This window comes from Triturus cristatus, chromosome 7, assembly GCF_964204655.1.
Source record: "Triturus cristatus chromosome 7, aTriCri1.1, whole genome shotgun sequence".
Lineage (NCBI taxonomy): Eukaryota > Metazoa > Chordata > Amphibia > Caudata > Salamandridae > Triturus > Triturus cristatus.
In genome coordinates, this window is record NC_140590.1 from 421827867 (window position 1) to 421855217 (window position 27351).

Here is a 27351-nt window from a genome sequence, read left to right on the forward strand (position 1 = left end):
TCAACCCCCCGGACACGGGCCTCCCACCACGTGGCGATATAACTTGAGTTCCACTGAGTTATTGCCACCAGAGCTGAGCGGGTGTGCAGCCTGTGATGATGCATGGCCTTGATACACCATCCTGGCAATCAAGACCCGATCTGAATTGTGAGCTCGGCTGGACTGCGTGTACGCCATGACAGAGGAGGTTGCTTCGGCATGTGGTGGGCCTTCTTGGACAAACGCCAGTGGCAGAAGGTGAGCAGAGAGGCTTGTTTGTGTAGCGGTGGGCAGACACATCTGAGGAGTGGAAGTGGATAGAGTGCAGCAGCCTGGGTGCGCAGGAGAGGTCAGACACCTCTGGGCAGTGGGAGTGGATGGGGTTCAGCAGCCTGGATGCGCAGGAGCGGACAGACACCTCTGGCCAGTGGGAGTGGATGGGGTACAGCAGCCTGGGTGCACAGGGGCAGGCAGACACCTCTGGGTGGCGGGAGTGGATGGGATGCAGCAGCTTGGGTGCCCAGGAGAGAGACAGCAATTTAGGCGTGTGCAGTTGTATGTACTCTGCCATTACTGATTCTATACTATGTTTCAGATGACTGAGCTTGAGGGCTGCACTATGTCCTGGCACGTTGTTGGAGACATACCGGTGGTGGAAAGGTGAGCTGTAAGGGTTTTGTCTACAGTGTTGGCACTCACTCTCAGTCTCCCTCCCCATCTCTTCATTTCTCTCCCTCACACTCTTTCTCTCTCTCTTCCTCTGTCTCTCACTCTCTCTCTCTTCCTCTCTCTCACACTGTTTCTCTCTTTCTCTCTCTCTGTCACTCTTTCTCTCTCTCTTCCTCTCTCTCACACTGTTTCTCTCTTTTTCTCTTGCTCTCTCTCGCACTCTTTCTTTCTTTCTCTCTCTCTTCTTCTCTCTCACTCTTTCTGTCTTTCCCTCTCTCTCTCCTTTGATGGGCACATGATCTTATCTTGCTTTTTGTCTTGCAAGCTGTGATTCACTGATTGTCGTGGGATGACACGCCATGGCTGTACCTACTTTTATTTTGTTGTTTTGTTTAAATAAAATGTTTTATATGTAAATCCATAGATGACTGAGATTCTCATTTGTCCAACCTCACATGCCTCTTTTCTATTATAATTGTGTGACATCACCCAATTTGTTACGTTCCAGATTTCGGGAGGTTGCTGTCACATTTGTTTGTCGGGGGGGTCAGGGGGAGATGGTGGACAAGGGGCTGGTGGCGGGGGGTGGCGGGGTACTGTTGGGTGTCCAAGCTGCAAGATCGTTGGCTCCATTGCATCTGTTGCCGTTCAGGTGTGGCTGTGGGCTGGGCACCCTTTCATGTTGCAGGTTGTAGTCCGACTTTACACCAGGTCAGAGCACGTCTAAACTTCCTGGTGCTAATGCACCTTATCGCCTGTTTTGAACTCTCTTCGCCGATCTTGCTGGTGGTTGAGAAAGCTGCAGTGGTGTGTTCGCTGCTTTTTGCACGGGAACGGGAACACCTACTCTGCATCTCATTAGCAATATTTGCCGGGGTCATCCGTGATGATGCTTTTTGAGGCTGCTATCACTGGTAAACTGGTGATATGGGCTGTTTGCACCAGCTTGTAAATGGTGCGCTAAATATATCACCATTTTGGCTGCGATAAAGTGCTGGTAGCTCGGCGATGTGTCCTTGAGAATATGCTTCTCAGTGTTTTAAAGACCTGAGAAGTACTTGAGTGCCACGCTGAGAGCCGCGCACCCAGCGCGTTCACACTAGGGGGCAGCACTGAGAGCCGCGCACTCTTCGTATTCACACTAGGGGGCCACTCTAGGGTCCCGGCTCCAAACTTTTTTGAAAAATAAAAGCGTTCACTTTCATTAATTTACATTTGCCTCGGGGACCCCATCCCCCGAGGTATGCCCACATCTACATATTTTTTATTTTATTTTTCCCATCCCCTGGGACCTGGCCTCTCTGTTGGTGACCTTGGGGCCGGCTCCTCCTATGGGAGCCAGCATTCTTTTTTGGCAACGGGATCTGCTAACATACAGATCTCCTTGCCCAAAAGCAATCCATCGTGTTTTGGGACCCCCTTTTTTCTCAGCCCCCGCTTGACGAATCATCCCCCAAATTTTCAGGATAGGAGCTGACCTGGATATACTTTTTTTTGGGAGAATTTCGCGAAGATTCATCAAACGACACTAAAGTTATTAGCAAATCAAAAAGCACTTTTCCTATGGAAACTAAGTTCTAACTCTAACTACCTACGGGCGACCGCCAGTATATATATATATATATATCAAACACCTCACAGTTGCCTGCAATAGGAAGGACCACACCAGGTAGGTAAAGATTAGCCATTTATTCGTAGGAAGGCACACAGGCTTCGAATCAATGAGTTGCCTCGCAGCATAAGTTCACCTGCCCAACGCGTTTCATGTAGAACACTTCATCAGGGGCTACGGCAATTAGAAGGCAAAATTCAGGCAGTGTTCACAATCACCGTTGTTTAAATGTTCTTCCTGCCTCTGTGGGCGTGGCCACTCGCATGGCCTGCTGGAAGTTGTGGTGTGTGCTATCTTCCCCAAGTGAGGCGCCTTGTACTTGCTTCTTTTAAAATTAAATTCCACAGTGGGTTGCGCTGGCAGCTTACATGTTCGGGCTGTCTTACCAAGTCTTCCAACAGCGTACCTGCTTCAACGCGGTGAAATCGGTTGAAGTCACCGCAAAGTCCGCACAAACCGTGCAGCAGGGTCCTTCCCGCGGCTCAGGCTGGGCCGCTAAATATCAAACACCTCACAGTTGCCTGCAATAGGAAGGACCACACCAGGTAGGTAAAGATTAACCATTTATTCGTAGGAAGGCACACAGGCTTCGAATCAATGAGTTGCCTCGCAGCATAAGTTCACCTGCCCAACGCGTTTCATGTAGAACACTTCATCAGGGGCTACGGCAATTAGAAGGCAAAATTCAGGCAGTGTTCACAATCACCGTTGTTTAAATGTTCTTCCTGCCTCTGTGGGCGTGGCCACTCGCATGGCCTGCTGGAAGTTGTGGTGTGTGCTATCTTCCCCAAGTGAGGCGCCTTGTACTTGCTTCTTTTAAAATTAAATTCCACAGTGGGTTGCGCTGGCAGCTTACATGTTCGGGCTGTCTTACCAAGTCTTCCAACAGCGTACCTGCTTCAACGCGGTGAAATCGGTTGAAGTCACCGCAAAGTCCGCACAAACCGTGCAGTAGGGTCCTTCCCGCGGCTCAGGCTGGGCCGCTAAATATCAAACACCTCACAGTTGCCTGCAATAGGAAGGACCACACCAGGTAGGTAAAGATTAGCCATTTATTCGTAGGAAGGCACACAGGCTTCGAATCAATGAGTTGCCTCGCAGCATAAGTTCACCTGCCCAACGCGTTTCATGTAGAACACTTCATCAGGGGCTACGGCAATTAGAAGGCAAAATTCAGGCAGTGTTCACAATCACCGTTGTTTAAATGTTCTTCCTGCCTCTGTGGGCGTGGCCACTCGCATGGCCTGCTGGAAGTTGTGGTGTGTGCTATCTTCCCCAAGTGAGGCGCCTTGTACTTGCTTCTTTTAAAATTAAATTCCACAGTGGGTTGCGCTGGCAGCTTACATGTTCGGGCTGTCTTACCAAGTCTTCCAACAGCGTACCTGCTTCAACGCGGTGAAATCGGTTGAAGTCACCGCAAAGTCCGCACAAACCGTGCAGCAGGGTCCTTCCCGCGGCTCAGGCTGGGCCGCTAAATATCAAACACCTCACAGTTGCCTGCAATAGGAAGGACCACACCAGGTAGGTAAAGATTAGCCATTTATTCGTAGGAAGGCACACAGGCTTCGAATCAATGAGTTGCCTCGCAGCATAAGTTCACCTGCCCAACGCGTTTCATGTAGAACACTTCATCAGGGGCTACGGCAATTAGAAGGCAAAATTCAGGCAGTGTTCACAATCACCGTTGTTTAAATGTTCTTCCTGCCTCTGTGGGCGTGGCCACTCGCATGGCCTGCTGGAAGTTGTGGTGTGTGCTATCTTCCCCAAGTGAGGCGCCTTGTACTTGCTTCTTTTAAAATTAAATTCCACAGTGGGTTGCGCTGGCAGCTTACATGTTCGGGCTGTCTTACCAAGTCTTCCAACAGCGTACCTGCTTCAACGCGGTGAAATCGGTTGAAGTCACCGCAAAGTCCGCACAAACCGTGCAGCAGGGTCCTTCCCGCGGCTCAGGCTGGGCCCCTAAATATCAAACACCTCACAGTTGCCTGCAATAGGAAGGACCACACCAGGTAGGTAAAGATTAGCCATTTATTCGTAGGAAGGCACACAGGCTTCGAATCAATGAGTTGCCTCGCAGCATAAGTTCACCTGCCCAACGCGTTTCATGTAGAACACTTCATCAGGGGCTACGGCAATTAGAAGGCAAAATTCAGGCAGTGTTCACAATCACCGTTGTTTAAATGTTCTTCCTGCCTCTGTGGGCGTGGCCACTCGCATGGCCTGCTGGAAGTTGTGGTGTGTGCTATCTTCCCCAAGTGAGGCGCCTTGTACTTGCTTCTTTTAAAATTAAATTCCACAGTGGGTTGCGCTGGCAGCTTACATGTTCGGGCTGTCTTACCAAGTCTTCCAACAGCGTACCTGCTTCAACGCGGTGAAATCGGTTGAAGTCACCGCAAAGTCCGCACAAACCGTGCAGCAGGGTCCTTCCCGCGGCTCAGGCTGGGCCGCTAAATATCAAACACCTCACAGTTGCCTGCAATAGGAAGGACCACACCAGGTAGGTAAAGATTAGCCATTTATTCGTAGGAAGGCACACAGGCTTCGAATCAATGAGTTGCCTCGCAGCATAAGTTCACCTGCCCAACGCGTTTCATGTAGAACACTTCATCAGGGGCTACGGCAATTAGAAGGCAAAATTCAGGCAGTGTTCACAATCACCGTTGTTTAAATGTTCTTCCTGCCTCTGTGGGCGTGGCCACTCGCATGGCCTGCTGGAAGTTGTGGTGTGTGCTATCTTCCCCAAGTGAGGCGCCTTGTACTTGCTTCTTTTAAAATTAAATTCCACAGTGGGTTGCGCTGGCAGCTTACATGTTCGGGCTGTCTTACCAAGTCTTCCAACAGCGTACCTGCTTCAACGCGGTGAAATCGGTTGAAGTCACCGCAAAGTCCGCACAAACCGTGCAGCAGGGTCCTTCCCGCGGCTCAGGCTGGGCCGCTAAATATCAAACACCTCACAGTTGCCTGCAATAGGAAGGACCACACCAGGTAGGTAAAGATTAGCCATTTATTCGTAGGAAGGCACACAGGCTTCGAATCAATGAGTTGCCTCGCAGCATAAGTTCACCTGCCCAACGCGTTTCATGTAGAACACTTCATCAGGGGCTACGGCAATTAGAAGGCAAAATTCAGGCAGTGTTCACAATCACCGTTGTTTAAATGTTCTTCCTGCCTCTGTGGGCGTGGCCACTCGCATGGCCTGCTGGAAGTTGTGGTGTGTGCTATCTTCCCCAAGTGAGGCGCCTTGTACTTGCTTCTTTTAAAATTAAATTCCACAGTGGGTTGCGCTGGCAGCTTACATGTTCGGGCTGTCTTACCAAGTCTTCCAACAGCGTACCTGCTTCAACGCGGTGAAATCGGTTGAAGTCACCGCAAAGTCCGCACAAACCGTGCAGCAGGGTCCTTCCCGCGGCTCAGGCTGGGCCGCTAAATATCAAACACCTCACAGTTGCCTGCAATAGGAAGGACCACACCAGGTAGGTAAAGATTAGCCATTTATTCGTAGGAAGGCACACAGGCTTCGAATCAATGAGTTGCCTCGCAGCATAAGTTCACCTGCCCAACGCGTTTCATGTAGAACACTTCATCAGGGGCTACGGCAATTAGAAGGCAAAATTCAGGCAGTGTTCACAATCACCGTTGTTTAAATGTTCTTCCTGCCTCTGTGGGCGTGGCCACTCGCATGGCCTGCTGGAAGTTGTGGTGTGTGCTATCTTCCCCAAGTGAGGCGCCTTGTACTTGCTTCTTTTAAAATTAAATTCCACAGTGGGTTGCGCTGGCAGCTTACATGTTCGGGCTGTCTTACCAAGTCTTCCAACAGCGTACCTGCTTCAACGCGGTGAAATCGGTTGAAGTCACCGCAAAGTCCGCACAAACCGTGCAGCAGGGTCCTTCCCGCGGCTCAGGCTGGGCCGCTAAATATCAAACACCTCACAGTTGCCTGCAATAGGAAGGACCACACCAGGTAGGTAAAGATTAGCCATTTATTCGTAGGAAGGCACACAGGCTTCGAATCAATGAGTTGCCTCGCAGCATAAGTTCACCTGCCCAACGCGTTTCATGTAGAACACTTCATCAGGGGCTACGGCAATTAGAAGGCAAAATTCAGGCAGTGTTCACAATCACCGTTGTTTAAATGTTCTTCCTGCCTCTGTGGGCGTGGCCACTCGCATGGCCTGCTGGAAGTTGTGGTGTGTGCTATCTTCCCCAAGTGAGGCGCCTTGTACTTGCTTCTTTTAAAATTAAATTCCACAGTGGGTTGCGCTGGCAGCTTACATGTTCGGGCTGTCTTACCAAGTCTTCCAACAGCGTACCTGCTTCAACGCGGTGAAATCGGTTGAAGTCACCGCAAAGTCCGCACAAACCGTGCAGCAGGGTCCTTCCCGCGGCTCAGGCTGGGCCGCTAAATATCAAACACCTCACAGTTGCCTGCAATAGGAAGGACCACACCAGGTAGGTAAAGATTAGCCATTTATTCGTAGGAAGGCACACAGGCTTCGAATCAATGAGTTGCCTCGCAGCATAAGTTCACCTGCCCAACGCGTTTCATGTAGAACACTTCATCAGGGGCTACGGCAATTAGAAGGCAAAATTCAGGCAGTGTTCACAATCACCGTTGTTTAAATGTTCTTCCTGCCTCTGTGGGCGTGGCCACTCGCATGGCCTGCTGGAAGTTGTGGTGTGTGCTATCTTCCCCAAGTGAGGCGCCTTGTACTTGCTTCTTTTAAAATTAAATTCCACAGTGGGTTGCGCTGGCAGCTTACATGTTCGGGCTGTCTTACCAAGTCTTCCAACAGCGTACCTGCTTCAACGCGGTGAAATCGGTTGAAGTCACCGCAAAGTCCGCACAAACCGTGCAGCAGGGTCATTCCCGCGGCTCAGGCTGGGCCGCTAAATATCAAACACCTCACAGTTGCCTGCAATAGGAAGGACCACACCAGGTAGGTAAAGATTAGCCATTTATTCGTAGGAAGGCACACAGGCTTCGAATCAATGAGTTGCCTCGCAGCATAAGTTCACCTGCCCAACGCGTTTCATGTAGAACACTTCATCAGGGGCTACGGCAATTAGAAGGCAAAATTCAGGCAGTGTTCACAATCACCGTTGTTTAAATGTTCTTCCTGCCTCTGTGGGCGTGGCCACTCGCATGGCCTGCTGGAAGTTGTGGTGTGTGCTATCTTCCCCAAGTGAGGCGCCTTGTACTTGCTTCTTTTAAAATTAAATTCCACAGTGGGTTGCGCTGGCAGCTTACATGTTCGGGCTGTCTTACCAAGTCTTCCAACAGCGTACCTGCTTCAACGCGGTGAAATCGGTTGAAGTCACCGCAAAGTCCGCACAAACCGTGCAGCAGGGTCCTTCCCGCGGCTCAGGCTGGGCCGCTAAATATCAAACACCTCACAGTTGCCTGCAATAGGAAGGACCACACCAGGTAGGTAAAGATTAGCCAAGTACAAGGCGCCTCACTTGGGGAAGATAGCACACACCACAACTTCCAGCAGGCCATGCGAGTGGCCACGCCCACAGAGGCAGGAAGAACATTTAAACAACGGTGATTGTGAACACTGCCTGAATTTTGCCTTCTTATTGCCGTAGCCCCTGATGAAGTGTTCTACATGAAACGCGTTGGGCAGGTGAACTTATGCTGCGAGGCAACTCATTGATTCGAAGCCTGTGTGCCTTCCTACGAATAAATGGCTAATCTTTACCTACCTGGTGTGGTCCTTCCTATTGCAGGCAACTGTGAGGTGTTTGATATTTAGCGGCCCAGCCTGAGCCGCGGGAAGGACCCTGCTGCACGGTTTGTGCGGACTTTGCGGTGACTTCAACCGATTTCACCGCGTTGAAGCAGGTACGCTGTTGGAAGACTTGGTAAGACAGCCCGAACATGTAAGCTGCCAGCGCAACCCACTGTGGAATTTAATTTTAAAAGAAGCAAGTACAAGGCGCCTCACTTGGGGAAGATAGCACACACCACAACTTCCAGCAGGCCATGCGAGTGGCCACGCCCACAGAGGCAGGAAGAACATTTAAACAACGGTGATTGTGAACACTGCCTGAATTTTGCCTTCTTATTGCCGTAGCCCCTGATGAAGTGTTCTACATGAAACGCGTTGGGCAGGTGAACTTATGCTGCGAGGCAACTCATTGATTCGAAGCCTGTGTGCCTTCCTACGAATAAATGGCTAATCTTTACCTACCTGGTGTGGTCCTTCCTATTGCAGGCAACTGTGAGGTGTTTGATATATATATATATATAGATATATTACCTACTGGCGGTCGCCAGTAGGTAGTTATAGTTAGGACCCTGTTTCCATAGGAAAACCGCAACATTCTATTTTGAATAACTTTGGCGCCGGTCGACGAATCCTCGCGAAATTTTCAAAATAGGTGGGGCGCTACGCTCCGCTCCTACCCTGAAAGTCTCGGGGGGATTCGTCAAGCGGGGGCTGAGATAAAAGGGGGGTCCCAAAAAACGTTTTTCCCATGCATTTTTCCATAGGACCTTTAGACACAGCTACAGCCCGAACGGCTGAACAGAGTTCCTTGAAATTTGGCAGAGAGGTAGTCTACAGGTCAAGGAAGTGCCTTTTGTAGGTTTGGTGTAAATCTGTTCAGTAGATTCTGAGAAAATAGCCTTTAAATCAATATATATATCTGAGCCAGCTTACGGTGCGCTTACCGTGCGCTTACCGTACGCGTACCGTACGCCTTGATGATGGTGTCCCCAATGAACCCCCAAGGCCAAAAAATCAATTTTTATTTTTTTCGAAAAATCGGCGATTACGCTTACCGTACGCGTACTGTAAAAATTACCAAATTAAAAAAAAAATCAACCACACTCTCCCCACCCCGTGTGCAAATGGTGCCCGCAGGGCACCATTTGTGCATCGAATATCACACACTGTATGAAAAGAAAAAAGATTTCCTTTCGCAACGAAGCGCATAATATGTCCTCCATGTGTGCACGGTGCGCGAAGCGCATCGTGCGTACATGGCCCATCCAGCGTAACGTGGGCACGCGGTGCGCTTCGTGCACCGCGTGCCCGGGCGTGCACGGCACTAACTGCGTAAAGTGGGCGCGCGGTGCGCGAAGCGCACCGCGTGCTCACTGTGCGCGCAGGGGGCGCGAAGCGCACCGTGCGCGCACGGAACGAACTGCGTTAAGTGGGTGCGCACGCCACGAATGGCGTAAAGTAACTTAGCATTTAAAAAACCGTACAAATTCACTGAAAAAACCATAGGTTTCACACACGTTATAGTTAGGAAATAGCATTTAAAAAACCTTGCAAATTCACTGAAAAAACCAATAGGTTTCACACATGTTATAGTTAGCTGGACATTTTACTGATAAAAAACCAATGAAATTCCCCCGTTATAGTTAGTGCAGGCAACTATAACTCACGCGACCGCAATCCTCTGCTGATGACATATGTGTCTTTATGAAAAAAAAATATTTGTAATATATGTATAGCTAAAATTTAATGGAAGAAGACATGGACAAATAAGTGTCTAAATACAGTATTAGCATCAGCAGAGGATTGCGGTCGCGTGAGTTATAGTTGCCTGCACTAACTATAACGGGGGAATTTCATTGGTTTTTTATCAGTAAAATGTCCAGCTAACTATAACATGTGTGAAACCTATGGTTTTTTCAGTGAATATATAAATATATATATATATCTATATACATATATATATATATATATCGAAAAACTGTTCCAGCCCCGCAATGCATGGACGAGCGGGGATCATTTGGCGAGGACCTCTTGGAGAACATCCATTGGAATCAAATCAGGAACACATCATACTGAAGTGCAAAGTGCAGATTTATTGATCAGCACAATAAAATCCAGAAATTACTCGGAGATACTGCCCGCCACTGACGCGTTTCGCTAGCATCCGCGAGCTTGATCACATCACACGCTTGAAGACGGGAGTACTAAATACAAAAAGTTGCTCTATTTCCTGTGAAAAAGTGACTACAATGTGCATGGCAATAAAAAACAGACTTAAGATACTTTATAATGCCGAGAAACTACCAACAGTTCATTAAACAAACGGAATTGTATGTATAAAATTCAACAATTATATCTGCAGACAATCGCATTGATTATAGCAACAAGAATCACATTGCTTATAACATTTCAGAGTAAACGATCTGCACTGGTATATTTGTTAACACAATACATCTGTGAAAGCACATTGTAATTACCAATATAAATATGTGTGCTGACAATTCCCAATTCTCATAGAATCCTCTTGCATGTGTCAGCCAGTAGACAGTGCCTTAGTAAATACAAGCAAAAGCATGCAAATGTCCACAATGGTCCAATAGATAAGATGTTGTAAAAACACATGTTATCAATAGACTGTCGTACCAGGCAATGTAAAATACATTGTACCATCAAGATACTGGAGGGACATTAACTAAAGTGCAAGTGCAAACTTAACTATTGCAGTACTGAGTTTACAATGAGGACCACTGATGAAGTGCAAGTGCATTGGAATATCAGAGAATTGAGTAATTAAAGATGTAAAATAATGTGCAAGGACTCCAGCTGGAAAAAATTAGAACTGCTTTCAAACACAGAATGTGTTATTATGGAAATGTGCAAAATAGCGCATTGATCAGCAATGTGCAAAATAACGCAGATTCAAATATATGCCTGTGATAGATCTAGATGAGAGCTGTCTGGTCTAACATTCGACATAGTAACCTGATAGGTCTGTAAAGTGCTCTAGTGCCTATGAGTGTATAAAAATAGTGCAAAAACATCTAAGACTAAATACCAAAATTGAATGAAGCAGCTAGTAAGGTCTGTTCAAGCCTGAACAGACAGTCCTAAAATGCCATTAATTGACAGACGGCAAACATACAAATACATAGTAAAATACATATTTACACAAAATCAAATGCATCTCAACAGTTTTTATCTCTCAATTGGATATCAGTAACTAGAGAAAGGGCCTTTATGCTGTATGGAAATCAGAATACACATAGCGAATCATAAGAATTTATAAAGGTCCTCGCTGTTATTGAGGCCATTGGGTATTTTGGTATCAAGGGACAGTATAAAGTGAGTCTCCAGCTGACGGAGAGTTTTTTCACGATTCCCACCCCACCCAAAAATGGGAACTGCCCCTAGAACAGTGTATTCTAGGTCCTTGAGTTTATTATCGTGAACCAGTTTAAAATGCCTAGCCACTGGATAGTTAGGGTCCGAGTTGACCAGGGCCCTCACTTGCTGTAAAATACGTTTATGTACGAGGAGTTTCGTACTTCCGATGTAGTCAAGACCACAAGTACAGCGGAGTTTATATATAGCGAATTCCGTACAGCATGTCAAGTTTTCTTTTGTTGTTAAATGCCGTGGTATACTCAACACTGTTGGTAGCAAAAGTGCACGCGCGGCAGGAATTACACTTACAAAAGCCCGTTTTAGTCAATCAAGTAGTTTTAGGAATGATTTCTGGGCTTGATTTAACAAGTGCATCCCTCATAGAGGGTGCCCTTCTGAATCTAATAGCAGGTGTTTCTGGCAAAATAGATTTAAGTGTAATGTCTGTTAGTACAATAGGCCACTGAGAATATATAATGTTGCGTATCTTACTTTCCTGCTGACTAAACGTAGTGATAAATCTCACATTCTTTTTGTCGGTTCGACATCAAGATTAAGTAAGGCAGGAGACATTGCCTGATCTTTTTTGTGAATAATTCCTCCCTAGCTGGCAAGTTAGCTTTCATAAGTGCTTGGTTCAGAATATCTCTAGGGTAACCTCGCTCAAGGAAACGAAGAAAGGCCTCATGTTGGCATGTAGTGCATTCTGATTCCTCACTGCAAATATGGCGAATTCGAAGGAATTCGCCGTACGGAATGCTATGGATTGTATGGTGGGGGTGGGCACTATCTGCATGCAGAATAGAATTCCCTGCAGTGACCTTACGGTGTAATTTGGTATGCAATTTGCCTTCACTGACATACAGAGACACATCAAGAAATTCAACATTGGAGTCATCGATATTGGCAGTAAAGTTCAGATTAAAATCATTAACATTGATGGAATCAACAAACTCACTAGCCGATTGTCTACTCCCCTTTCCTATCATACAGATATCGTCAATGTAGTGCCAAAAAACATTACGTTATTACCCCATTCTGTCTGGTAATTGGCCCTTAGGATATGCTCCTCCCACCAGCCCACATGCAAGCATGAATAGCTGGGGGAGAAGCATGCCCCCATCGCCACACCTCTCAGCTGCTGGTAGATTTCACTGCCAAAGAGAAAATGGTTATTGTGGAGGCACAGTTCAATCATTTTCATCAGTATGGTATTGTGTTCTCTCATTCAAATTCCTCTGTCTGATAGATAGTATTTGACAGCTAACAAACCGTCTATGTGGGTTATGCTAGTATATAATGATTCTATGTCCATTACATTTACAACTAGTAGATAGTCAGGCTGCCATGATACATTCTTGATTTTATTCAGAAAGTCAGTAGTGTCCTTAACAAAAGATGGTAAAGCGGAGACAAATGGCTAAAGAAAATATATATATATGTATTCACTGAAAAAACCATAGGTTTCACACATGTTATAGTTAGCGGAAATGTTACTGATAAAAACCAATGAAATTCCCCCGTTATAGTTAGTGCAGGAAACTATAACTCACGCGACCGCAATCCTCTGCTGATGCTAATACTGTATTTAGACACTTATTTGCCCATGTCTTCTTCCATTAAATTTTAGCTATACATATATTACAAATATTTTTTTTTCATAAAGACACATATGTCATCAGCAGAAGATTGCGGTCGCGTGAGTTATAGTTTCCTGCACTAACTATAACGGGGGAATTTCATTGGTTTTTTATCAGTAAAATTTCCGCTAACTATAACATGTGTGAAACCTATGGTTTTTTCAGTGAATTTGCAAGGTTTTTTAAATGCTAATTCCTAACTATAACGTGTGTGAAACCTATGGTTTTTTCAGTGAATTTGTACGGTTTTTTAAATGCTAAGTTACTTTACGCCATTCGTGGCGTGCGCGCCCACTTAACGCAGTTCGTTCCGTGCGCGCACGGTGCGCTTCGCCCACTTTACGCCCACTTTACGCAGTTAGTGCCGTGCACGCACGGTGGGCACGTGGTGCGCTACGCGCACCGCGTGCCCACGTTACGCTAGATGGGCCATGTACGCACGATGCGCTTCATGCACCGTGCGCACATGGAGGACATATTATGCGCTTCCTTGTGATAGGTAATCTGTTGAAATTTTTTGGGGAAATGCTGTGCTCTTATATGCCATGCACAAATGGTGGCCTTCGGCCACCATTTGAACAAGGGGTGGAGAGAGTGGGGTTTTTTTTTTTTTATAATTATTTACCGTACGCATACGGTAAGCGTACGGTAAGCGTAATCGGCGAAATTTTCGAAAAATAAAAAATTACCGTTTTTTGCCTTGGGGGATCTTTGAAGACTCAACTAACATGGTTATGTGCATGGGCGCTGTCTAAACAGCCCCTTTATATGTTTTTGGCATTTGTTTATCAGCTCCCCCCTCAGAGTGCGAGAGAGAAAATGGCGGCCGCCGCTTCCTGGTTTCGACCGATTCGAATGTTTACTAAGATCTAAGGGCCAATCAGAATCGCGCTCGCGCACGCCACCGTACGCGTACAGTAAGCGCACCGTAAGCGCACCGTAAGCTGGCTCAGATATATATATTGATTTAAAGGCTATTTTCTCAGAATCTACTGAACAGATTTACACCAAACCTACAAAAGGCACTTCCTTGACCTGAGGACTACCTCTCTGCCAAATTTCAAGTAATTCTGTTCAGCCGTTCGGGCTGTAGCTGTGTCTAAAGGTCCTATGGAAAAATACATGGGAAAAACGCGTTTTGGGACCCCCCCTTTTATCTCAGCCCCCGCTTGACGAATCCCCCCGAGACTTTCAGGGTAGGAGCGGAGCGTAGCGCCCCACCTATTTTGAAAAATTCGCAAGGATTCGTCGACCGGCGCAAAAGTTATTCAAAATAGAATGTTGCGGATTTCCTATGGAAACGTGGTCCTAACTATAACTACCTACTGGCGACCGCCAGTAGGTAATATATATATATTACTTACTAGCAGACGCCAGTATGTAGTTATAGTTAGGACCTATTTTACATAGGAAAAGCCTTTTTCTTTTACCAATATCTTTGGTGCCATTTGACGAATCTTCATAAAATTTACAAAACTAATGGTTCACTCAGGTCAGCTCCCGTCTTGAAAGTTTCAGGGTGATTTGTTGAGTGGGGGCCGAGAAAAAAAGGGGGGTCCTCAACGCTTTTTCTCCATGTTAATTTTTATAGGAAGCTTTAGACAAAGCAACACCCCGAACTACTGAACGGAATTACAACAAATTTGGCAAAAATGTAGGTCTTGGTTCAGAAAAGCATTCTTTTTTAAAATAGTGTAAATCCGTTCAGTAGTTCCTGAGAAATTCAAAAATAATAAAATATCAATATCTGGTGACCGCGGTGGATCTGCGAACCCTCCCGATCACGAGGTTCATTTGGATTGGTTGTCAACACACCAAACCAAGAAGTGTTGGCAGCCATCTTGTGACTCGGTAAAACGAGTCACAAGAAAAAAGGGAAGAAAATGGTTAAAAAAAAAAGGGGTCAGAGTAAGAAACACCTTGACCCCCTAGGCCTGTTAAGGTGGCCCACCGGGACCTCAAAGGACGAAAAAAAGCTATTTTTTACATTTTTTCGGCCAGAGTCAGATTGGGTGCACTAATCCCACCAAGCAAATTGTAAAAAACAAAGCACGGTGTCCTACACTTCTTCAAAGCAGATTGCTGTTGGACAAGTGGAGCTGCATGTCAACAACTCCCCTTGTCCAAAAGCAATGCCAGGGAGCTGGCAGGGACTGTGGGGGCTTTGGGGATGGGGTCCCCAGGGCCAGAAGTGGCCTGGGAGGGGGGCCACACAGCCTCCCTCTAAAATTAAAAAATAAAATAAAGGCTGTCTATGCCCCGCGGGATGGGGTCTCAGGGGCCACAAGTGGCCCAGGAAAGGGGGGTCACATGGCCCTCTCCCGTATAAATAATTAGAAAAAACAAGGCCATTATCCAGGGGATGGGGTCCCCCGGGCCGAAATCGACCTCAGGAGGGGGGCCGCTCGGCCCCCTTCCCGTTTTTTTTCTTTTTAAAGAAATGTCACAGGCCCTGGGAGATGGGGTCCCCAGTGCCCATAAAATATTGAAAGAAGGTGAGTCACACAGTCGATCCTTCTAACTATAAAAAAAAATACGGCCTCTCACCGGAGTCCCCTGCACTACCCTGCAAACGCACCTCCTGGTGCGTTCTGGGTTGGGGGATTAAAGCCCCTAAATCCTTAAGGGTCCTTAGGTGCCAACTAGCCCACCAGGTACCTCCAGTTATCCCCACACAGTGCGATCGCTGAGAGGTGGTCCGAGGCAATACCCCTTTTCATACCACTCTGCAAACGCTGGTAGGGCGATGAGGTCCTCTTGTGTCCTGAAGTCCTCAGAACTAAAGTGGACTTCATCTCCCGAGCAGCAGTGCGCGAGGAGGCATGTTTGCAGAGGGGTATAAAAAGGGGGTGTGGCCTTGGACAACTCTCAGCAATACAGCTGTGTGGGGCTTACTAGAGATTACAGGAGGGCTAGTTGGCCCTCAGGAGGCAAGGGAACTTCATCCCACAACCAATAGAGCACCAGGAGGTGCATTTGCAGAGTGGTGGACAAAGGGGGCATGTCCTGTGTTCATGCATCAGCAATCCAACTATCTGGGGCATACTGGAAGTGTCAGGTAGGCTAATTGGCCTGTAAGGACCCCCAGCATCGAAGGGGACTTTAATATCCATCCAAGAGCACAATGGGAAGTGTGTTTGCAGACTGGTGGGCAAAGGGGGCTTGGCCTGCTTTGAGAACATACCACTGCTGCTTTGTGGGACTTAATGGGGGTAATAGGAGGGGTAATTGGACCCCAAGGACATCCTTGGGGGCCAACTACCCCTCCTGTTACCTCCAGAAAGTCCCACACAGTGGTATTGTCAAGAGGTCTTTGGAGGCCACACCCCCTTTTCCACCACTCTGCAAACACATCTCCTGGCACACTACAGCTTGGGGGATGAAGTCCATTTTACTCCTGAGGGACTTTGGGGCCAAGAAGCCCTCCTGGTACCTCCTGTAAGTCCTACACAGAGGAGTTCCTGAGTGCTGGTCGGAGGCCCAGCCCACTTTCTGCACCACTCTGAAATGCAACTTCTGCATTATAGTTTTAAATTAGCATTTAAAAAAACTTAGAAATTCACTGCAGAAACCATAGGTTTCAGGGACAATTATAGTTAGAAATTAGCATTTAAAAATCTTTGAAATTCGCTGAAAAAGCCATAGGTGTATGGGACGTTATACTCAGAAATTAGCATTTAAAAAAACCTTTGTAATTCACTGAAAGAAAACACAGGTTTCATGGACGCTTCGCTGCCTGCCCCTGTAGCCACAACCAGGGGACTCAAGAGCCCAAGATTCTTAGCGCCAGGAGATGACGACATTTGGACAGAGCTCCCCGAGGTGCAATAATTCACTGCTAGGCTCCGGCTGCGCGAGAGCGCTCTCACCTGCTTCGCTGCCTGCCCTTGCCGGCACAACCAGGGGACTCCAGCCCCCAAGATTCTTAGCACCAGGAGGCGCCAATATTTGGACAGAGCGCCCGGAGGTGCGTAATTTCACTGCGGGGCTCCTGCTGCGCGGGCACGCTCGCTTTGCTCGGGCCAAGGGTGGGCCCGCCTGAGGCAGGAAGAGGTGGGGTGGGGCCACCCGCCTTGACTTTGCAGGAAGCTGGTTCCCCTTTGGTATAGCTAATTGAAATGTTCTCCATTGGTATTTATTTCCTTACCTTGTATTGAAAGTTTATGCTGTAAAGTAGATCCTAACCACTGTTAAGTGGCAATACTCCCTTTGTGCTTGGGGGTCTGGTGACAGCTGCAGAGTATTACTCCCCAGAGCGCAGAAGTTGTATATAATTAATCGAGGGGACCCTAGAAAGATGGGTAAATGAAAAGGCCACAATAGGGCCCAAGGCATGGATAATCCTAAAAGGAAAAAGTAATTCCTTGGTGCAGGCTGCCACAAGACCATGGACCGGATTGAGTCATTCTTGATTGAGTGTCAGGAAATAGCTGATGTTGGCCCACCAAGCTCTCCTAGTCAGGCAGGTAACTCAGTCTGAATAGCCACAAGTACCAACGCAAACTCTGTAGCCCCACCAATTATTTCACCCAAGCCATTACTAGGGAAATAAATCAGCAAAGTTAATACCACAAATGTTTAATCAAAGTAGTAAAGGGAGGAGCAAGATTCTGGTAAAAAGACCTTATGATCCGGAATCAGATTTGGCCACATCTTTACTATGTATTGAGTCGAGTGGGCCCTCTATTGTGGCATATGTCACTCAAGTTGAGTGCCTCAACAGATTTAATGTCCTTGTTCATGAGGAGATAGGGGGGCCAGGAGCTGGACTAGTTGATCCTGAGGAGCTTTGCAAAGTCCCTGTTTGTGAGGTGCATGCATTGAAATCACTAATTGAGTCACTGAGAGAGGAGGTTGCTGCCTTTAGAATGGAGGGTGCTAACCTAACTGAGAGAGCAGTCTGTAGGAAGGGGGTGCACCAAGGGTCCTTGTCAGCCCCCTGATCAGTGGCACAATTAATAACAAAGGATAGGTGCGTAGGATCTCAACCTTGTGGGCACACTGAGGCCTCTCACAAAGTAGCTTCTGCAAGTACTTTATATCAACCCTCAGATTACACTAAGAACCACCGCCCAAATGTTACATCTACATTAGCTGTAAGAAATATGCTGAGAGTTGGCTATGCTAGGGCCGACCTGAGGCCCCAGACAGAGGTGAGGTGATCCTAGATGAAAGGTACACATCCAGGCTGGTGTGCAAGGGGACACAGGGGATAGGGTCGGTAAGGGATGAAGTCTACACTAGACCTAGTGATCAGGGTGCTCAAGATGTGGTCTATCTCACTGAAGTCCCTAAACTCTCTTAGGCTAGGCATGAAGATCAGGATTCATTAAAAAAAAAAAACTCACTGTTTGAGATCCATCCGTCACTGTTATTACATTATTAAAGCTCAAACATCAAATCTGTAGAAAGATATAGTTCACCTGGGGCTGCTAGGGACACAATTGAAGTTAGATTTTTTGATAAGGAAATGGTCACTGGTCTATTGGTAATTCATTCTCGCACTATTCCTCCCGCAAATACATTTTATTTCTATCAGGTATAGACGCCCATCAAGACTGGAGCCAGTGTCTTATAGATCTATTAAGGTCAGACCATTCCCCTGCTCTCGTGGACTAGGGAATGGCCAAACATGACTGCAGCCTGGTGACAGAATGATCCTCGATAGAAACACAGGGTCTTCAGGGCCCCCATTGACTCCGCCTTCATCAGAAGTTCTAACACTTAGAGGTTTAATATATAATACTGAGACTTGTTGTGAGCCCTCCACTGTTAACGCAACTAGGATATAGTTACTAGATACTGCACTACAGAAGGAGGGGCCCCTGCCCACCCTTTTTTAAGGGTCCTATTCTGGAATGTGGCAGAGATATCAAAATTGCTTTCTGATCCAGATTGGTGTATTTTTGTGGACTCCTATGATGTAATCCTATTTCAGGAAACATGGAGCATGTCCACTCCTTTTAGAAGTGGCTTTTCTGCCTACGCCATTTATGCCACGAGGAAAGAGCAGGGTAGACCCTCTAGAGGTCTAGCCGTTTACGTGAAAAATGCTCTGCAGTCTAAAGTCAAGCTCCTCTATGGTGATTCACAGGACATTTTAGCTTTTGAGCTGATTCTCCACAGTGGTTGGAAGATTATAATTTGTAATGTCTATAATAGAGTGGTCGGTGCCCTAGAGGAAACAAACACAATTCACATATTAGATCATGCGCTGGCCGGGTACTCAGATGTTGTTCCTGTATCAGTGGCAGGCGATTTTAATTGTACTTTCAAACACTTTTCCCTTACTCCTCTAGACTTGACTGAAGATTGGGATTGTGTGTGGTCAATCCCACCTCTAGACCTACCGAAAGTGAGATGGAATAAGTGCGGAGGCCAGGTGCTAGCCCTTACCCTACAATATGATTTAAGAGCAACAAATGGGAGAACTAGGTCTGATCCCAATGGTGAGTGCACTTTTAACAGACCTGGCCACACAAGCAAAATTGACTATTGCCTAGTTATTGCCAATCTTGATGATATGGCGGTGGTTAAAAGATTTAAGAGGGATCATAACGCTCTTGCCCTTACCCTTATTAAATCTGACACTCCACAACCCGATATCAGGGGGTATCTGGATTTGGGTGTGCTCTCTGTTACGAAAAATCAAAGATCAATCAAGTGGGATTGGGTGGAGGAGCATCCTTGAAGCAGTTAAGAGCACAGCATGGTGGGTGATAGATGAGCTTGTAAATCTCCCCGCTAAGGATGCTGTGGAGAGTTTGGGACCTTGCCATGAGCTATTCTTTATTGAGTTAAGGGATATGCTTTGCCAGCCTTCTAAAGTGCGGAAAAGGGGGGGACACTGCACAGACCCGATGTAGGACTCTAAGAGCGCCTGGTACAATCTGGACTGCAGGAAAGCTAAGGGGGTGCTTATTTGTGCAGTAAAACGAAAGGCTCGCCCTGAGATTGTGACTTGCAGAGCCAAGTACAGGCAGGCTATTGACAAAGCTAAGAAGGGATGAGAGGGGGTCTCTCTGGCTTTTCCTACACACCGCACTGACAGATAAAGACCCCAAGACTTTTTGGAGAAAAGCAGCATATTGGCCTAATGGAAACAGGACAGCCTTGGAATACACTGTCCAGCCAGAAGAGTGGATTGCTCACTTTGGCTCTCTCTATGGTAATGGCACTCTTGCAAGCAATGAGGCTAGTGAGATGTGGGTTGAGACCCTTAGTGGAGTGGGTGAAACTCTATTTTTCTCTTTTGAGGAAACCCAAATGGTGATTTCATCTTGTCTGCCCGTTCAAGCCCCCTGACCAGATAGAGTCCCCAATGATCTGTATAGAGAGGTTACATCTCTCTTGGGTTCCTATATAAATCTGGTTACAAACTTTATCATGTCTGGTGCTCCCATACCATCATCATGGCAAATTGCAGAGATAGTGCCCATTTACAAAAAAGGGAAATGAGCAAAGACGGTGAGTTATGGGCAGATACGCCTTATTAACTCTCTTCAGAAAATCATTTGTGAGCAGGTTTTAGGAAGTATATAGGGTTGGATGACTGAGTTTCAAATCTTGAGTGATTTCCAGGCAGGTTTCAGTACAAAAGTCAGTACTTTGGACCAGGCCTTCCGTCTTCGCTGTATTTATTGGAAGGAAGTAGTTGTCAAGGGGGGGAAATTATATGTGGCCTTTGTTGAATTGTGCACAGCGTTTGACCTTGTCACCCGGGGTATTGAAAGAGATGGGCTTGCTGGCTAATCTTTTCGACATTTTATTTCGACTACACTCATCTAATGCAGCACAGGTTAGGTGGGGGTAAATAATCAAGTAACAGGAACCTTCCCAGTCCAATGTGGAGTGAGACAGGGATGTGCGTTAGCCCCCATTTTTTAATTCTTTTCATCAATGGGGTGGTTGATTTTTTAGATAGAGATGGCTGTGACGCCCCCAAAATCGGCATAAGAAGAGTGCCTGCACTACTCTTTGCAGATGACATTCTATTAATTTCTAAATCTCTGCAGGGTTTACAACAACTTTTGAATGATTTGTGAGTGTGTGTATGGGTGAGGGAGTGGCTGTCTTTAGGGGCTGATTGTGTGTGTGAGTGGGTGTGTGAGTGACTTTGTAGGTAAGTAGTGGGTATGTGAGTAGATGGTTATGTGAGTGGCTGTATGGGTGAGTGACTGGTTGTGCGCCTTCATGGGTGAGTGAATGGTTGTGTAAGTGGCTGTTCAAGTGAGTGTGTGTGGAGTGAGTAGGTGTGTGGGTACTGGTATGGGTATGTCAATGGGTAAGCAAGTGGTTGTGCAGGTGTGTGAGTGGTTCTGTGGATGATGTCATAAGTGATGTTATTTGAGATGTCATCAGTCATGCCACTGACAATGTCATGAGTGATGTAATGTGTGAGTTCATAAGCAGTACATATCAGGGGTGTAAGTTATGCTTAGCTCTGATAACCATTACTGCCGATTTGTACTGGTTTTGTATGAGTGAAATATGAGCCTAACTATAATGTCCCTGTAACCTTTGGTATTTTCAGTGAATTTCTATGTTTTTTTAACTGGCACATGCTTTTGCAGACTGGTGGAGAAAGGGGGCGCGGCCTCCAACCAGCTCTCAGGAATCCTGCTGTGACAGACTTACTGGAGGCATCATGTGGGCTTCTGGGCCCCCAAAGGGGGGAGGCTTTAAAATTTAAAAGGCCCTCAGAAATCCCGCTGTGTGGGACTTACTGGAGGTAACAGGAACCCTCTGCAGTTAAGGGGAATTCATCCCCCTTTCAGGAGTGTGCCAGAAGGCACGTTTTCAGAGTGGTAGAAAAAGGGGTTGTGGCCTACGGCGACTTGCCAGTCATTGTTTTTATACTTTAAAAAAATATTATTACAGGAGGGGGCATCTTGACACCCCTTCCCTGGGCCGTCTGACCCTGGGGACCCTATTCCCCGGGGCTAGTCCTTTTTTCAATCAGTCAAACCCAAAATGGTAGTCCCTGTACCACTAGACTGGTGGTCCACCTGCTGTATTACGAATACGGCGGTGGGACCACCACAGGACCGCCGCAACCGCTGAAAATCATGTATCCCTCATTGGTGGCATTGCAGTCTGAGGCAATGATATGCTTGGAGGGGTTGCTGTGGCACCAACAAGCATATTAGGATTTTTCTCACTTTTAATGGTGGCGAGCATGCCATTGAAAGTACAGCAGTGAGGAAACATAGGTGCCTCTATACCATGTGATGCATGAAGGGGGGCACATGGTTTGCTCTCCTGTCTGCATGCACCCCTTTTCTTGCTTGGCATTGACTTTACAGTTCATGCCGTACAGGAAAGGGCTTTGACGTTACCATTGTGGTGTCTTTTTAATAGGCACAGCTGTGGGAACTCCAAATGTCCGCCCCCCACCAGACCAGAAGATTCCTGTAATCTGGCAGGCGGCCGACCGTCGAGTTTTGCAGTTCTGGTGTGGGACGCTGGCATGACGGCCCGCTCCAGGACTGCCAAACAGTAATCAGGCCCTAAGTCCCCAAGTTCTGTAATGTCTGCTAGCAGAATTTCTCACATGATGCTGGCAGCCAATCTGAGCGCTCCATTACTCCCATGGGAGCAAATTTGTCAAAGGGGGAAAAAAGCTCCCCGGGCAACGCTCTATTTTTAAACTGGTGCTCCCACAAGCCTCTCCCGGGCCATATGGCCCAGAGACTACTGACTGGATTTACTCCAAATTACAATAAGCAGAGTCTGCGGACCATGTTCTACCTTCCTGAAAAGTAAGGTGCATTTCCCATCAGCAGTTCTTACTGTAGCTCTGCTTAAAGTCTACAGAAAATGTATGGTGATTTTGCATTTTGGGACCTCCCTTTTTACTCAGGCCCCACTTGACAGATCACCCCAAAACCTTCAATGCACATACTAGGCAAAAACAAGCACTTTTTTCCAACGTTTTATGGAGATTTGTCAAACAGTACCAAAGTTATTAACAAAACAAAAAAAGTATTTCCTATGGAAATGCTTACCTAACTAAAAAACAAACTACCCAGTGGTGACTGCCACTGGGTAAAATATATATACGCACATTCATCACCTGCAAAATTAAAACACATTCTCATAAACTTCTGTCACCTGGGTAATATATATTCTGCTTTATTAGTCCTTGAATTGTCATACATCTATAATGAGGGACCTAAGTTGTATTTTACATGGATCATGCTATAGATGGAAAAACATGCACTAGCATATCAAAATATTATTTTACATTAACATTATCTATGAGTCTTGTGGCCTATGGAAAGTCATCAAAAGCCAACAAAAACTTCCTGCAAGCCTGATTACTGATATTTATCAGCAATAGGCCCCTCTTCCCACCTAGTGGTTTAATACTGTAGGAGAATTTTTACTAGTTAGAAATTAATGGCTAATGTAGCCGTGGTTTAGTTAGGATGACCAGCCTGAAACACCTTGCATTAAAATGTGTTCATACCTGCAGAAATAAAGGTGGACTTCTATTTCATAAGTACAAGCTTTTCAACGTGCAAGTATGCAGTATGCTCTTCCATTTAAGAAAATCAGTGAAACAGAAGCCTAATCCATGGTCTCTATATTAATAAATTGCAGTAATTAGTATTCCTCTCAATGAAGACACATTCAGGCTGTTACTGTCTTTGTAAATGTTCAGGTCCTATACAGAACCCTTTCCAAGGGACCTTTCATTAGTGAAGCTGTCTATTCCCAATCTGTATTACATAAAGATCATGTTGTTCCCTTCATTTCCTATGAGCAACTCATTCATTAGCATGCAGTAAAACGGGTGTTCTTAGATGTATCTTATTTGAAGTATCTTCTGAAATAAAATAGTGATGTCCTTATTAGAATGTTAAATTGCTTGTACAACCCTATTTTGTCATTTCTCACCACAAATTGTGTGTGGCTTTTCTGTCTGAAAGCCTATGAAGGTGTTATATTTTGGTGCACTCTATGTCAGTCCTCTTGCTTAGCTACTTTTAGATGTGGCTGATTTCTTGCTTTTGAGGTAAATCTTATTTTAATTTACAACTGAAAAATGTTTTCCCAGTTGCCTAACTGCTAAATACTCTTCCTTTCCTGAATGATCCTAATGTTGAATAAACCTATAAGATTTAATTTGAATTCCTGTCTTGTATAAGTCTGTTTGATTTTTCTTGGGCTCAGTCTTATGAAGACTCAGGTAGTCCTGATCCTTTGTCTTGATCCTCCTAATTATTTTATTTAGAGTGTCAACATTGCGTAGAAACAAAATAAACACGAGGCCACCTCAATCCATGTTTTTATAGCGCTTCAAAATAATATAAAAAAGGAATATACATTTAAACAAATAATATTATTACATATATTTAACCAATATTAAAAAAGTAGGAACATCTCTAAAAAATAGATTTCTATTTCTACTGCAATGTATACAACAGTAGGGAAAGACTCCGGAGGGGTCAAATTTGCTATTCCCACTCCAGTTTGTACAACAGTAAGGAAACTGTTGGATACCAAAGGAGTACAATTTAATATTCCTGGTACAATCTGTGCAACAGTAGGGAAAACATTGGACTCCGAAGATGTGTAAAATTTACTACACTCCAGTGTGTGCAACAGTATGGAAAGCATTGGACACCGAGGGGTCAAATTTACTATTCCCACTCCAGTCTGTGCAACAGTAGGGAAAGCGTTACACAGCAGAGGAGTAACATTTACTATTGCCACTCCAGTCTGTGCAACAGTAAGAAAAGTGTTGGACACAGAATGGGTAACATTTACTATTCCCACTCTAATATGTGCAACAGTAGGGAAACCACTGGAGTCCGAACGGTTAAAATTTACCATTTACACTCCAGTCTATGCAGCAGTAGAGGAAGCATTGGACACCAGGAGGGGTAACATTTACTTTTCCCACTCCAGTCTGCAGAACAATAAGGAAAGCGTTGGACACCAGAGGAGTAAAGTTTACTATTGCTGCTCCAGTCTGTACAATAGTAGGGAAAACGTTGAACACCAAAGGAGTAAAATTACTATTCCCACTATAATCTATGCCACAGTAGTTAAAGCACTGAACACTGGAGAGGTGAACTTTACTATTCCTACTCCAGTCTGTGCAGAAGCAGGGAAAGCATTGGATACTAGGGGTAAAAGTTACTATCCCCACTGCAGTCTGTGCAACAGTAGGGAAAGTGTTGGACTCCGAAGTCTGTTCAACAGTAGGGAAACCATTGGACTACGGAGGGTAGCATTTGCTATTCTCACTCATCTCTGTGCAGCAGTAGAGAGAGAGTAGTTCACTTCAAACAAATAACATATTTTAACAACTCAGATAATGAAACAAAAATATAAAATTCCTAATATATATGTTATGTGTCTTAATTATAAACAATAAATGACATAATCACAATTATCAATTAAAGCAAACATTATTAATTTAATTAAAATGGCACACTATATTCCCACAAACATAATAGCCAACAATTTAAATATAATTGGAATATAAAAATTATAGCATATTTAGTAATAAATAAAACAATCATTAATAAATTAATTCATAATTTTCAATCTATAATTACTTAAATAAAGTCCTGCTCTATTCTCCTACAAACACAACAAAACACAACTAATATATAACCTAAAAATATAATTATTACCAAATGTAAAATATTATCGATATATTAAATATTTCAATAATTCCTTCCAACCTAAACAACCCACACCTAAAATGTCAGTTAAACTATCAATTAAAAAATGAATAATAAATTAACAATTAATTAATGAAATTATTTCTTAACTAACATCTCACCCTGTTATAGAAACAATTTATGAAATATACAATTAAAATGTAAAATAAAATACATAAAGATAATTGAAAAACAGCATATTTTACAACTATATCATTGTAAACAATATTAACACAGATGTGTTTTACAATGATACTGCAATACAATATTTATGCATCACTGTAATAAAAACTAAGGGGCCGATTAGGATGGCGCCACCCTAGTGGTGCTGGGACTGGCCGCCAGTGGTGCGCCGGTCCCGCACCCTCAATTACGATGCCACCACCACCGTGGCGGTGGCATCCTCCATTCCCAGCATTGTGGTGGGCGGTGCTCACAGCACCGCCCGCCACAATGCTGGGAATGCACTGTGTGCATTGTCATGCAAAAGGTGACAGGCACCGCGAGGTGCCTGCCACCATGTCCATGACAATTCAGGGAGGTACCCCTATGAGCACCCCCACCCCCTCAATACCTTGGGGGCCCGCAACGGGCCCCCGAAAGCAGACTCCGCATTGCTTTCCATGGCAGGGATTCCGCCAGGGAAAGCCATGCTCCACTGCCCATGCAAATATGGATGGTGGTGTCTAGCAGACACCGCCACCATATATAGCCTCTTTTCCACCCGGTCAACTGGTCGACTGGTGGAAAACCAGTGGATGGTCTTTACGTCCGCCGGGGTCCCGTCCGCCATACTAATATGGTGGGGGGGAAATGGGTGGCAGGCGGGAAAGAATGCAGGGCGGTGGCCCTACATCCTAATCGACCCCTATATATTTTCTGTGAGTCGATATTTTTGACTCAATATTTTGTCCGAATACCTGTGTTATTAGGACAGAGTTAGGTCAGGAGAAATATAAATAGTGCACTTACCTTGTAAATAGCTGAGATGTAGCTCTGGCAATTTCTGAACTAACTTTTTATTTTCAAACTTGCTTCCAAAGTGTGTTGTTTCAACGAATATTCCTTTGGTAGGATATCCACTCCAGTAAGGTGTGAATTCAAAGTTAATGTCTGTTTAAAAAAGATTGACAGAAAATAATGAGTTGTATTTAGATATACACCAGAAATATGGAATCACAAAGATTTTAGGATTGTAAACACTAAACATAGAGTGTGGCATTATGTAAAAAAGTTTTTCTGCAATATTTAATAAAAAACACACATAAAATTACAATTTTGAAATTCATAAATATCGAACCTGAAATGACAGAATACAAATGATGATTCTGTAAAGATTCCGAGTTGCTTTTAATTACAATTGCATATGGCATATCAATCAATCCTATTGCTTGACAAAAGCAGTAACATTTCTACAAAAATTCATTTTGGGGTCATGGTTGGCAGACAATAAATAATCTGATTTGTGGTAACCAGGAAGAAAAGGACATATCGACTTGTGGTTAGAGTTGGGCTGACTGTCATCTTTCGATGGCAGTGTACCCACTGTCGGAAAGCTCACTCTAATGGGTCGACAGATTAATCACATAACCCTAATTAGAGTACACAATTTGCCTGTCTGTCACCACCAAGCAAAACCTAGCGGGACCAGACAG

General features: G+C 45.3%; 1 protein-coding gene across 1 annotated transcript in view; it reads right to left on the reverse strand.

Moving 5' to 3' along the window:
• Positions 1–27351, reverse strand: part of LOC146809852 (cytosolic phospholipase A2 gamma-like) — a 680097-nt gene that overhangs the window by 191421 nt on the left and 461325 nt on the right. Inside the window, exon 8 of the mRNA XM_085616716.1 lies at positions 26669–26809. Within this exon, the coding sequence (XP_085472842.1) occupies positions 26669–26809 (141 nt within the window). The remainder of the gene's footprint in view (positions 1–26668; positions 26810–27351) is intronic.